Source organism: Phyllostomus discolor, chromosome 3 (genome assembly GCF_004126475.2).
Source record: "Phyllostomus discolor isolate MPI-MPIP mPhyDis1 chromosome 3, mPhyDis1.pri.v3, whole genome shotgun sequence".
Taxonomy (NCBI): Eukaryota; Metazoa; Chordata; class Mammalia; order Chiroptera; family Phyllostomidae; genus Phyllostomus; species Phyllostomus discolor.
In genome coordinates this window covers 204,741,707-204,755,926 of record NC_040905.2, presented here as the reverse complement: position 1 = coordinate 204,755,926, position 14,220 = coordinate 204,741,707, and the positions used below count along the sequence as shown (strand labels likewise).

At 45.3% G+C, this 14,220-nt stretch overlaps 1 protein-coding gene across 1 annotated transcript in view; it reads right to left on the bottom strand.

Moving 5' to 3' along the window:
• Positions 1 to 14,220, bottom strand: part of MRRF (mitochondrial ribosome recycling factor) — a 49,967-nt gene that overhangs the window by 33,934 nt on the left and 1,813 nt on the right. The window contains exons 2-4 of the mRNA XM_028514313.2: positions 9,759 to 9,965; positions 6,611 to 6,766; positions 2,415 to 2,533 (exon numbers count right to left, since the gene is read on the bottom strand). Of these exons, the coding sequence (XP_028370114.1) occupies positions 2,415 to 2,533; positions 6,611 to 6,766; positions 9,759 to 9,942 (459 nt within the window). The 5' untranslated portion in view covers positions 9,943 to 9,965. The remainder of the gene's footprint in view (positions 1 to 2,414; positions 2,534 to 6,610; positions 6,767 to 9,758; positions 9,966 to 14,220) is intronic.

Below are 14,220 nucleotides of genomic sequence, written 5' to 3'. Positions count from 1 at the left end.
CTGTCCTTGTAAAGAGCCTCTCTACTGAGATGCTTGTAAAGGTTTGTTTGCTTTTTCCTTCAAAACCCACAGAATTTCAACTTGGAGAAATGGCAAAGATGCCTTGGTGGAGAAATGAAGATATACTCCAACTTCCTAAGAAAAAATTAAGCTGTTAATACCTCCTCCTGCCTCCTAAGATGCGCCAGTGGCCAATCAGATGCTTCTTCTGTGAATGCCATTTGCTATTTAACAACAGAAGTGGCTGGCTCTGAAAAGCAATCTGCCTGATGAGGTCTTCAAGCTGTGTCATTAGGAGGCTATTCCCTAAATTGGCCTGCGGTGCCTATGGGATTAGATGAACCCGGCGGAGAGGCCTCCGCGGTGCAGAGGGGCCCAGAAAGAGGAGGAGGTGACAGTTCCCTTTCTGTCCGCTCCTCAGCTCCTCAGTAACACCAGGGATGACAGCCTCCCTCCCATCAACCTAGTAACAAGCATTCACCCGTCTGAGGGAAATTTACTGTTTCCACACGCCAGGCACTGTGCTGGGTGCTCAACACAATGGACCAGCTAGAGAGGATGCCCGCATTCCGAGCTCAGGGTCCAGGGGAAGTGAGATGGCAAACAGAGATGTGAGTGTACATATCACCACGGATAGTGACAAGTGCAATGCGGAATGGAGCCGTGCTCGTGACAGAAGTCAGTGCGGGGGGATGGTTTAGACTGGGTGGGTGGGGGAGCCTTCCCTGGGAAAGCGACATGTAAGCTGTGTTCCAACTGATGTCACCCCAATCAATTCACTAGAAACATAAATAAATAAAAACAAAACATAAAAAAATAAGTGGCAAACAGATAGATAGATAGACAGGTAGCGATGAGCCAGGCAAGAGTGTTCCCCGCAAAGGGAAGGATGCACGCAAAGCCCTCAGGATGCAAAGCGCATGCAGTGTCTGAGGGGCTGAGAGACCAGCATGGCCAGAGCGCTGTGCAAGGCTGACGGTGGCACAGGACCAGAGGCACTGGGACATGCTGGCAGGGGCCACATCTCACAAAGCCTTCTAAGCCACAGTAATCTTTTTCTTACTTGGCCCTGGCTGGTGTGGCTCAGTTGGTTAGAGGGTCACCCAGTAAACCAAAAGGCTGCAGGTTCAATTCCCAGTTGGGGCACGATTCCCAGTGGCAGGCTCGGTCCCTGGTTGGGGCGCATGTGAGAGGCTACCAGTTGGTGTTTCTCTCTCAAATTGTTGTTTCTCTCTCTCTGTGTCTCCTTCCCATCCCCTGTGTCTAAAATCAATAAGCATGTCCTTGGGTAAGGGTAAAAAAAAAAAAGATTACTTGAAGGCACTGGTAAATGTAAAGCATGAGAATGACATAATCCATTGTATATTTTTAAAACTTTGCTCTGGCTGCAGGATGGAGGACGGAGTGGGGGACTCTGCCTGGCACAGCAGCTACAAGAGCCCTCGGACTTGAAAGTGTCCACAGCCAGGGCTTTTCCTCACTCATACCTCCAGTCCGTTTGTCAAGTCAGGCAGGCTCACCTGTGGTCTCCATCTCGGACATACTGAGACAGACAACGGGAAAGGAAGGGGCTTCAGAGTCCTCCCTCTCCTATTAACGAATGGGGAAATGGAGGCCCAGAGAGTGCCACGGGGTCAAACAGCCAACTCGCAGTAAGTAGCGATGGGACCGGGTTCCCGGTTCTCTAGACCCCCAGTGCAGGTCAGCTCCCACTGGACCAATAAGTAGGAGCCCCACTGTCCTCCTCACCTAGAAGTGGAAGCACGGCCCCAAGGCTGCAGTAATCTAGTGCAACCCAGCCGCCGGCCTTGGACGCACTGTGCTCTGTGTGATGCTCTGCAGTGGCCAGTCCAGTCTGAGAGGAACGTGACCTCCCCGAGGACCCGCTCCAAATACTAATGCAGAGATCACAAACTGGTGGCTCATTATGTGTTTTTTTTCCTTATAGTCTTTTTTTAAAAAGTGAATTAGTTATCAATATTTTACAAGGATCTCACCTAAAATGTTGGATTATGGGATTCTTCTGCATATATAAATCTGAATATCTGGTGACACTGGCGATGCCCAGCAGGAGCTGGGCAGGGGCTGCTCCCTTCAGACGGGGCTCGGGCTGCCCAGTTTACCCGGGGCCCCTCCAGGCTGCCGACTGCCCCTCGCTGTATCGCCACTACTGTTTTCTGAGATGGGGCCTGTTTCGGTATTCGAATTACTTGCCTGGCTTCTACAGTATCTGAGTTTAACAGAAAAGGAATTGAGACACAGGCAGGAGCTTTTCCTTATCCCTAAGTTCCCTCCATGATGCCTTGTCTCTCGCTTCCCCCCACGCTGGACGGAGCACTTCCCCATGACCTGGCCCAGCCTCCTCCCCTCCAAAACAGACCATGAATAAGGACCCTTTTAGCAAGGCCACCCACCTCTGGGAAGCTGGCCATGTTCACCAAAATCATCTGCGGCGACTTCATGGAGATCTGGCCGACCTGGTTTAAAGCGAAGTTCCCGTCAGCAGTCACCACAGTGATGTGATCGAGGGACCCTAGAAAGAAATCACAGGGTCTTAGAATCCAGAAGGACCTTCGCAGCCCCACACCTAAGTCCCTATCTAACTCAGATCCAGCTTATGTTTAGGGGCCCCCTACTAATGTGGCAAGAGTATTCAAGGGGCTTTCTTTAAAAAAAAAAAAGGATTTTTAAAAGTTTATTTTTAGAGAGAGGGGAAGGGAGGGAGAGACAGAGAAAAAGATCAATGTGTGGTTGCCTCTCGCACGCACCCCGCTAGGGACCCAGCCTGCAACCCAGGCATGTGTTCTGACTGGAATCGAACCTGTGACCCTTTGGTTCACAGGCCAGCAGCACTCAGTGCACTGAGCCACACCAGCCGGGGCTTAAGGGGCTTCCATAGGCACAGCAGTGTCATGTGATAGAAAAGGGCTTTGACATGTTGACAGAACTAGGCTGGAATTCCTTACCAGCAACCGGGGTGGCCGACCATCCTGCTTTGCCTGGGCTGGAGGGGGTCCAGAGACACAAAACTTTGAGAGCTAAGACTGGAAAGAGCTGGTCGTCCCACCAGCAACTTTGCCATTCATTAACCGTGAGACCTCGGGCTGGTTTACTTATCTTCCCTATCCCTCGGTTTCCAACTCGGTCAAAAAATAACTACCTTACAGGATTAAAATGAGGGTTATAGCTATAATATAAACAAGCAAGTATATAAGCACCAAAAAATAAGCATAAAAAGGAACCTCTTAGTAACCCCTGAAGATCAGGTATGCTTAATGCTAATTTCAGTTGAGGTTCTTCCCCTCATAACAGTGGAACCCAAATTTGGCTGTGCATCAGAATCAGCAGGGAGCTTTTTAATTTAGATTTCTGGGCCCTGTCTCCAGAGAGCCCAATTCTATAGGGGCTTGGGAGCCTGTAAATTTTTTTTTTAAAGATCACCACATGATTCTGACATGCAGCCAGGTTTGAAGCCATTTCATTATACCACCCACCTTGATTTGGGTACTTAAGATTCCCTTTAGAAAAAAACAAACACCAACTCTCAACACTTAACTGTTATCCTGGATCTGATCTTCACCTCCGTCTGAGTTCTAGAAAACCCTGGGCAAAATTTTCAGAAACCCAATAAAGTGAGCAAATAAAGCCACAGTTGCAGGTAGAAAAGGGGCATCATTTAAAATCTCTGATTTCCCATTCAAGTGAGAACAAGAGGGAAAATCTTCCTATTAACAGTAAGAACCACGCATGGATGCCTCATTCTGAGACACAGAGAGGAAGGAGGCGTCGGGGAAAGGGGCCCCTCACACCAATGGGGAGCTGTCCCAGCGGACTGAACAGCAGCATGATGCTATGGCCCAACGACCTGAGTAGAGGTGCTCGCCCAGATTCCACAGTCACAAAAAGGCGGTGGTTGGCACCACTGGCTTCCACCCAGAAAAGCCCAGAGGTACAGGAGTAAAAGTTTTCTTGATTCTAAGACAAATGTTCTGGGTCCGAATGCCAACTTGGCCCCCTCCTGACTGTGTAACCCTGGGCAGACCCCTTCACCCTTTTGGGTGTCTGTTTCCTGATCTCGATGTGGGGCATAAAAATCGTACTTATCTCACAGGCCAGTTATGAGGGTTAAATGAAAGAGTTTATGGGAGGCACTTATAACCATGTCCTGGCATATGTAAATGCCCAATAAATGAGGATGATGATGATCACGTCTTGACTTTCTCCTATGTTTTAACCCAACTAACCTATTTACAATGTCTCTAACGTAGCCTGTTCTTCTTGACCTCAAGACCTTTCGCATATATTTTTTCCTCCTACTGAGAATGCCCTGGTCTGTTCAGATAACTCCTGCTAATTGTTAACACTCAGTTGTAATAGCTTCTAATCTTGTCAGTCTCACCTGGCCTCCTAGGCTGCGTTACAAATCCCCTTGCCAGCTTCCAAGCACCCTCTGCAGACTTCTGTGGTGATGAGAACCTGTCTGCCGGGCACCTGCCACGAGCGAGGCACCGCGCTAAACGTGTCTACAGTTCATCCGCTCTCACTAGCACAGTGACCCCGAGGCGGTTCCATCATTCCACAGGCGAGGAAACGGAGGCGCAGGGGGTAACTTGCTCAAGATCGCAAGAGCCCTTAATGACTGAGCTGGAATTCAAACCCAGACCTGACCAGCTCCAGAGCTGAGGGCTTCCCTGCACTGACTTACTGTGATTTTACACAGTCTGGTCCATGTCTATCCCTTCACATGAGGCTCTAGGCTCGGCCAAGGTGGGGAGAATGTCTCTTCTCTGTCCACAGCACCTATTAGTCAGCATACAGTAAGTGCTCAATAACGCTTTGACGAATAAATGCATGTATGGATGGATGGGTGAGTGAGAGAGGGCAAGAAGAGACAAATGAATAAACCCGTATCTTAGACAACTATTAAAAACGATCAACTACCTTGGAGATAGAAACTGTGCGCAGACAGATGGAGGTGTAAGAAGAAAAGTGCCTGCTGGTTCAGATAGAAATGAAAGATGATATGGAAGAACCTAGCCCCCGCCCCCCCAAAAAGAAGAAAAGACTGGCTACATTCAGCCTGGTTCACCCAGTCTCTTCAACGGCCTCAAGTCCTACATAAAACGTTACACAAACAATGCCCTAAAGAGAAAGAAGCAAAGAGGCAATGCCAACGGGAGGCCTTTTGAAAACGGACCGTAACTCAGCCTTCCTGGTTTGCCCGCGCTCCTCCACCCCAGAAGTCCCAGCAAGGGCTCCCCAGGACGCAGTGTGGCGTTCCCCTTCGCTCAGCCCCTACCGACGCCAGGCACCGAACCCTTTCCCTCAATCTGTCCCCAGTGAGGATCTCCCTCGGCCTCACTCCTGCCCCTCATTTCCTCAGAGGTTAACTTGTAACAAATTACACTCCCAACCTCTTTCCAGGCCCATCATCTTTTTAAGTTCAACAAGAATGGAGCTTGCTGGCTAATTTTAAGTATCACATTTCTCCCTGAGCTCCTCTCAAACTACTCTCTGGTTTCGGCTACAGAATGTTAACAGGCCAGAAAGCACAGGGGAGACAAAGCACTTTATCAGTTTCATACCTAAAATAATAAGCAAGTTTAAAATAAACAGTTGGGAGAGATTGAATGGCACGCTCTACTGTCAGCAAAAGCTGAAATGCCCCAGCCTAGAGGTTGACAAATGACGGAGTGGTCTTCTGGTTTCACACTGGATCTTGTCTCTGAACTCAGTAAGTTTCTGCTGGTGTTTATAAATGGAGCTGTGTATTTTTCACTTGGTTTTCTTGAAGTATTCCCTAGCTTCCTTATGAGCTACCCAAACCGAGCTGTGAGTGGGAACACCCCAGGCTCCCACAGATACCTTCAGAGGGGGTCCCGGGCTCCACTCTAGTATGATGACAATTTCCAAAAGGCCAATTTAACAGCAATTGGATTTTTCCTGCCTGCCTGCACCATTAGCTGACAACCCACTTCTCCCATCACATCTGCAAACAGTTCTCCTAGACAGTTCTGACATTTCCCACTTAGAAAAGCCACTTTCAGGAAGTTATTAACCCAAACGTAATCTTCCTGGTCAAGCTCAGGGGTACAGAAATGCCTCAGGTGGGCAGGTCTGCAGCCAGTTGGTTCCCAGGACGGGGTAAGAACGGCCAAATAGGGCAAACTGGGAAAACCAGACCCAAGACGTCAGTGACGGTGAGGCCAAGTACCTGGAAGCATATATGGTGTTTACGACGATCACAATAAAACTCCAAGCTTTGAGTGTGTAACTCCACGAGAGGAAGCCCCATGCCTGTTTCGGCCACCGCTGCACACCAGCACAGTGGACAGCTGTCTGCTGAACAGTGATAACTATGATAACTATAAACAAAGGATAACTACGTGCCAGTCCCCGCACCAGAACCATTACATATGTCACCTCGCTTATTTTAACACCCACCCCAAAGCTATAGAGGAGGAATTGGACGAGGAAACTGAGGACCAGAAAGGTACAGTAACTGCCCACGGCTGCCAGTTAATGTCAAGGCTGGGACTAAGCCGCAGCTCTGCCACAGCCCCCATCTTTCCACTGCGCCCTTCTCCCAAACACTGGTTCGGCCACTCACCTGGTGCAGTCCTTATGTTGACCGTCTTATTGAAATTATCCTTGAGTGCTTCCAACACTGACTTCATTTCTTCCTCCACCTCTTCCAAGCTGATTATGTCCTCGACCAAGGCAGTGTTAAGATTCACTCTGGTTTGAGACTGTCCTTTCCCTTTGGCTACAAAGTCAACATTCAAGGAACAAAAGAACAGCAGACAACGAACAGAGACAATAAACAATCAGTGAAGAAGTACCTACTACGTGCAGAGCAACATCCCAAATGCTAGAAAGCTACAGAACGCTAGCACTGCCCTACAGAAAAGCCTGCATCCATGGAGTGTGCACTAGAGCCCCAGCACTGGGCTCAGCACTGTCTCAGATGCTAGTGAAGGCGCGGACTTCCCGGAGGGGAGCCCCAGGTGAAAATCCTGGCTTCGACGCAAATGAGCCTTACGACCTTGGGCACCGCACGGCTTTTCCTTCCAAGTGTCAGGTTCCTTACCTGTGAAACAAGGACAATATCTATATCGCTAGGTTGCTACATGGATGCAAATTGAGTGATTCAAATACCTAAAAGAGCGCTGTTCACATGGCAGGCACTCCATGAAGTGAATTAATCCCTTATTTTTTCAGAAAAGTAAACAGAAGATGAGAAGGTACAGTGACTTGCCTAATGTCACAAGGTCATAAAGGGGTAAAACCAAAGTGGGGTCCCAGATCTTCCTAATCCTGAACCCATGAACTTTTCATTAGGCTGCCTCCATAAAATCTAATTGGAGACACAGGAAATATATTGATCAACTTTTAAATGCGTGCCAAGACAAGGATGTGCAAAGAATCTGAGGGCTGGTACAGACAAGCAGAACAACGGTGGTTCGGAAACGTCACACACCACCAGTGGCAGTGGCGTCGGCCTACACTGCATTTTGGAAAATCGACAGCATTGGAAGCTAAATAAAATTCTGCTTTATGTCTAAGCCAGCAGGGCGGTTTTTCACATGCATTCTGTGATGTGTATACACACAGAGCACTTCGGTGAGTAACACAAATATTCTTGTATGTCTTTATGGAGGGTGGGGGAAGGAGAAAAAATAAAAACATTTAAATAACATTATCCTACAGTGCTTTATTTATGAAATATTCAACAAAAATTTACTGAAATTCATTTACAACAAAGATTATTGAACACCTACGGTTAGCTAGATCCTGTGCTATCTGTATAGCACATTATGATTTGCAATGCAAGTTCAAGTACATTCTTCTGTTAGAGACCCAAAGCAGCTCTGAGGCAGGAAGAACAGGGGTTGTTACTGTCCCCACTGCACAGAGGGGCAATCTGAGGCACAGCCATTTAAATGTTTTGCCCAAAGTGACCAGCCAGTAAACAGCAAGTGACCTCTTCAAACTCGTATTTGCTTGTGTCACCGTCGTGCCTAAAGCCTCGCTGCTCCTATGGGCTAATAACTGAGAGTTTTCAGAGCCAATGAAAGATGTAAATCTTCAGAGTCAGAAACACAAGATCCAAAGAGGATGACGAAAGTAAATTCATACTCGGATCCTTGTGAATGCAGAAAACCAAGCACACAAAGATCTCAGAAACAACCAGCAAGGAAAAACAAATTCTCCATAAAGGATCAAAGTTTAGCACGACAGCACACTTTCCAAGAGCAGCAACAGACGCTAGAAACAATAAAAATAATTTTTTCAACTTTAGATTTTTTTACAACCAAGTTTTCATGTTAAACATTGACCGGTAAGGAACCTGATACAAAGGACACTCTAAAGTGAAAAGCTAAGTGAACACCTGCGACACACACGACCGACAAAGGGCTAGCACTCCTGACGTAAAAAGAACTCGATGAAGCTGAACAAAAAAGTCAAACCTCTTTTTAATGAGGCAATTGGAGACAAAAACGAAGCAGCCAATCGAAGGTGCAAAGGTGCTGCTCCCGTACTGCAGCCACCAAGAGACTGCAATGCTGAGGGCGTCAGCAGCCCCGGGTTCCAGAGATGCCACTCACCGGCTCTGACCGTGGGCAAACGTCTCGCACACGTAGCTCACGTTTCCTCGCGTGCAAAGTGGTGAGATCTGCGCCCCACCAGATACTTACAAGAACCTCTTCACTGGATTGTTATAATCCCTTCAACGGATAATGGTAAGGATCGAGCTATTAAATGTGGCTGAATTCTTAAACCATCTAGTAACAACGCACGAATCAAAAATTATCACTATTGTCACTATGAACAGAATTTTTTAAGTCTTCTATGCATTAATAATCTTTCAGCAACTTGTTGATTTCCCCATTAACAGGAAAGGGAAGGTCTGCCTGAAACCATCAGAAGGAAAGCCAATGGGAAAGTCGGTCGGCCGCATACTTCTAGCACCGTCCTTGGGCACGGACTGCCTGACCCGCCTCCGCCAGTAGCAGGTCTGCCTGCCTGACAGTATTCTGTCACTCGTTTATCCGACAGAATTTTTCGATACATACTATGTGCCAGGCCCTGTTAGATGCCAACCAAGAAAAACACAGACCTTGCCCTATTGGGTCCAGCATGGAAGACATACAACGAACAATAATCAAACCCACAATGAATTAACTAATTAATGAGTGCTGTGCTAAGTACATCAAAGGTAAAATAACAGTGCGCACAAGTGCATGTAACAAGGGACCTGACCCAGTCTAAGAGGTCAGGGAAGGCTTCCCTGAGGAAGCGACATTTAAGCTGAGATCTGGGGTATATCAAAGTCTCATTCTTGGATGACACAAACCATTAAGATCATCCATCTAAATCCACGGCTCTAATGCCCCTTACCCAACAACCTTCTGGTTTTAATTTTACTTCCAACATAGATCTTCCTATAAGAAGAAAATATGTTGATTCCCTGCCTCAAGCATTCTGGTGTGCTTGGCACTTATACCTTTAAATCTAAATTTAAAAAAGAAATTAGGCATTTCTAGTCATGTTAACACACGGGGCAACATGGTAATGAGAAAACAGGCCCTAGGTTCTCCGTCACTGTGACCTTTTAAGCTAATCAATCGTATCATCTGAGACGCCACTTCCTCACGTGGCCAGGAGGGAAATTCAGTGCATCTCTGATATCCTTCCAGCTACGATAATTGAAGGGTTAAATGTAAGACGGGGGTGAGGAGGTCACAAGTCTCTACCTTTGGCTTTCTTGGTAGCAAAATGACGGGACGATACAGCTGGACGGGCCATGTCTTGCCCGTAGCCACTTGGTTTCCCGCTCACCGTCTTCAGGAAAGCTTCCGCAGGAGGTCTGGCCAAGGCCGCAAGGGAGCTGCAGAGGGCAGGGCGGGCCAGGCGGAAGCACTTTAATCCCAAGGCCATGGCTGAAGGCTCCGCGTGAACATCTGAAAAGAGTAAGACAAAAAGCTCTAAGTAAAATAGACTGTATTACAATTTCAGAAAATTATTTATACCAATTATCAAACAACTCCTATAAACTCAGCTATGTGCTAGACAATTTAAATACATTGCCCCCGATCCTCCTCCCTCCCAACAGCCTACAAAATATACTGGGTTGGCCAAAAAGTCTGTTTAGTTTTTTCTGTGAAAGACACATTTTTTTTTATTTTTACCAATAACGTGACTGCTATGGGTATTTTTGGTATGTCGGCTATCTCTCATGTGGTATAACACTGATTGTTCTTAATTAATGTCTCAATCTGATCGCTCTTGACTTCAACTGGTCTACCCGACTATGGAGCATTGTCCAGCGAGAAATCTCCAGCATGAAACTTCACAAACCACTTCTGACACATTCGATCAGTCCCAGCCCCTTCTCCATACACTGCACAAATCCTTTTTGCGTTTCAGTTGCATTTTTACCTTTCTTGAAATAATAAACCATAGTATGCTGAAAGTGTTGCTTATTTTCTTCCACTTTCAATATTAAAATGGCTACATAAAAATTTGCCAATTTTGATACGTTTTCAAAAAATGCACACTGACATGACAGCTGTTACAATCCAATCTAACAAAATTCTTTCAAATGAAGTTAAAGACACTAAGTGCTACCAGAGCCACCTTAGGAAAGTACCAAACAAACCTTCTGGCCAACCCAGTATGATTAGCCCCATTTTACAGGACAAAGAAACTGAGGCTCACAGAGAGTTCAGTAAGTGGCCCAAGTCTGTGGGGCTCCAAATCGCCATGCTCTTTCCACCGCACCAACTGCCTTAGTGCACAAGGAACACGGAGTTAAGCAAATGCACAGCAGCCTGAATCTTTAATGATGCTAATTAAATCCTTGTAGGAAAAAAGGCACAAAATATGATAAAGTTATGCTATGCGAAGGGAGGGCAGGGCACTGGAAGAGGACTTGAAGTAAGAAAACCATTTCAACAGGCATAAAATGACTGGAAAATTCACACGACAGCATTTAATTAAAATTTTCTTTGGTTCCTTATGCACTGATTACCAATTAGAATGCACTTTACTTTAATGTGAGTCTGAAGCATGATTGAGGTTTGAGGTCTTCCATATTATAGAACCAAAGCTCTGGAAAATGCCACCCTTCTCTGCGTGAACACAAGTTGTACATTGTATTTCCGAGCTCTCGGACTCTGGAAAGACGCTAGAGCCTACGGCCCCCTCTGGGACAGAACACAGTCCTAGCGAACTGACAAGTGCTTCTGCCAGGAATCTGGCTACGACTCAGCTAAAAGTTACTCAGCTAAAAGTTACAACCCATTAGCCTCAAATACCTGGACGTTACTATCTTGTAAAGCAGTCTCATACCTCATTAAAACAACAAAAGAAAACCCCATCCCAAATGTTGATGCAGTACCAGGGACCTTGCAGCCAGGAAGACTGGGAATCCAGTGCCACCTCTATCGTTGATGAAATGTCCCTGATCAACTGTCAAATGGAGATAATTATAGGTACTTCTTAGGGTTGGGAAGAATAAATGAGTTCACGCAGATAAAACCCTTGGCCCAGTGGCTAGCAGATAGCCAGAGTCCCCCGAAGGGATTCTCTATTAATAGCTGTGACACTTTCCCTTTCAAAGACTTCCATGACAGGGTGGGACACAATAAAGACAGCTTGCATGTCATTACTGATGTCCAGGTGGCCCAGAATCAGTCAGATCTGCATGTAAGTTTTAACTCTGGGCAGTTGGCTCCATTTTTCTGGATATTGCTTTCCTCGTCTGCAAAATGAGAAAAATATCCTGATCTTAAAATGAGATGATGGGTATATGTAAAACATCTAGCACAGTGCCAGGGACATCCACTTGCTTAATAAAAGCTGTCCCTATCATTATTTAAAAAAAAAAAAGCAAATGAGTAACACAAAGAAATATAATTTCTCCTGATGGAATTTTTATTTTTATATTTTTATTTATTTATTTTTAGAGAGAGAGGAAGGGAAGGAGAAAGAGAGGGAGAGAAACATCAATGTGTGGTTGCCTTCCACCCCCCTCCACCCCGCACCGGGGACCCAGCCTGCAACCCAGGCATGTGCCTTGACTGGGAATCAAACCGGCAACCCCTTGGTTCGCAGGCCTGCACTCAGTCTACTGAGCCACACAAGCCAGGGCTCCTGACGGAATTTTTTTAATAACAAGGAATAATTGATGTCAGCCATCTGTGTAGGAAGTCAGTAAAAACAGATCTGGATGAAAAAAAAAGGAATAGTTTTTTCCTCTTCTTTAATTATCAGCAGCTACTATTAATTAAGGTTGGGACTGGGCTGCTTGCTTTATCCATATTATTTCATTTAATCCTCTTAAAAATGCTACAAAGAAAGTATAATAATCTCCATTTTACAGATGTAGAAACTGAGGCCCAAAGAGACCGCCACTGTCCAAGGTCATGGAGCTAACAGATCAGCCCTATTCCAGTAAAACTGTTCACAAAAGTTTGGCTCCAAGGGAGGTTTCCATATCTAGGTTTTTGCCTAATATAGCCAATGCCGAACCCACACTCCCGTCCAAATATGGCTGCGTAATGTGTGTTTTTTGTTTTTTTCATCTACAGGGTCTCAAGCTGGCTGCTCCATTTAAGACAGGTTTCCTGGTGTTCCTGTTGCAGGTCATAATACCGATCCAGAAAGCAACAGGAAATCGAAATGGGTTAGAAATAAACAACCTTTGACAGAAAATGCAGCACCCAAAAGCAGACCCAGTACACGTGAACCGGAAAGCCAACTCTATAAATAAACCACATTGCTGAAATGCTTAAGGCGTAGATTTTAATTGCACAGAAGTCAGGAAATTTCAACGTGGAAGTTCAATAAAGGCAGTCCCTTGGACCCTTTTTACCTTAAGGACATGTATATTAACACTCAGTTCAGCACAGATGAAGCTGAGGAAAGGAGCTGTTACGGGAGCCCAAGTATCATCCAAGAAAATTAACCTCTTCGCAAAAAAAGCCACAGCAGGAAGCATCTGGGCTTTGGACTGCAGCCTTGAACTCGAATCTCTGTCCCCCCACTTACTAGCTGTGTGACCTTGGGTAGATCATCTAACCTTATTGAGTGAGTTTCCACTGCATCTGTCATGGTGATACTGGTAAGCCTTTAAAAAGATAATTGTAACAATAATAATGAAATAATAGCTAACTTATATAGTGAGAACTATGTGCCAGAAAAAATTCTAAGTGCTGTACTGCATACTTTAAGTCATCTAAACCTTATGATAACCTTCTGAGGCAAGTATTATAATTATATCCATTTTATGGATGAAGAGACAGAGGCACAGATAATTTGCCCAAGATTTTATTTCAGACAATCTAGCTCCAGAGTTTGTACTCTTAACCACTACCATAAAGCAGTACAATTATTGGCATTATTATTCAAACTGTTCTTTTAAAGGCCACTTCAAACACATATTCTTTTTCTAAAGTTGAGGTTCTTAGAACTTGAATTTTCCTATTTTTCCTAGAAGGTGCATTTTAACTTCGGAAAGAACTAGATGAGGAACGCAGTCTTGGTTCATCCACTGCCCTAGCAACCCTTCCCAGTCCAGCTGTATGTTAACTTAGAGTGTACGTATTTTTATAAATATGGGTATGCACACACATAGGCCCTTGCTGTATATAAAATACTTTCACACTGTGGACAAAAAGGGGGGTTCTATGCAGAATAAGCTCACAGGGTGATCTAACCATAAATTCTTAACTGAGCAGGCCTTAGTGTGTAGTCATGTTCCAGGAATATAGTGTAACTTTTTTAGCAAAAGGTTTTTCTTTGCCCTAACAAACCCTGTCCATTGCTTCTGTGCACCTAGATTAACACACCTCTGAAATGCTGCTTCTTCAAAGTATCCACTCTCAAGAGAGCACATAAATCTTTTATATATAACTGCAATCCAATCCCTGCCTTGCTTTCTCCCACTCTAATGTAACCTTGTTTGTTCCCTCCTTAATTCCAAATGTGTAAAGAAACTGTAAACTGTCATTCACTGGAGCATTTGCAATCTTGCTTCCTGTCAACTGTTGTCAGTTTTGGCTCAAATAGATTCTTAAATTCTCTAGAGGTTTGGATGTTTCTTACATCTAATATTGTAGGAACTATTCAAATTATCAAATTCCTACAATATCCAGAGATGTGACTGTCATCGACATCTTACAAATAAGCAAAGTGATCTTTCATTTCCTTGAA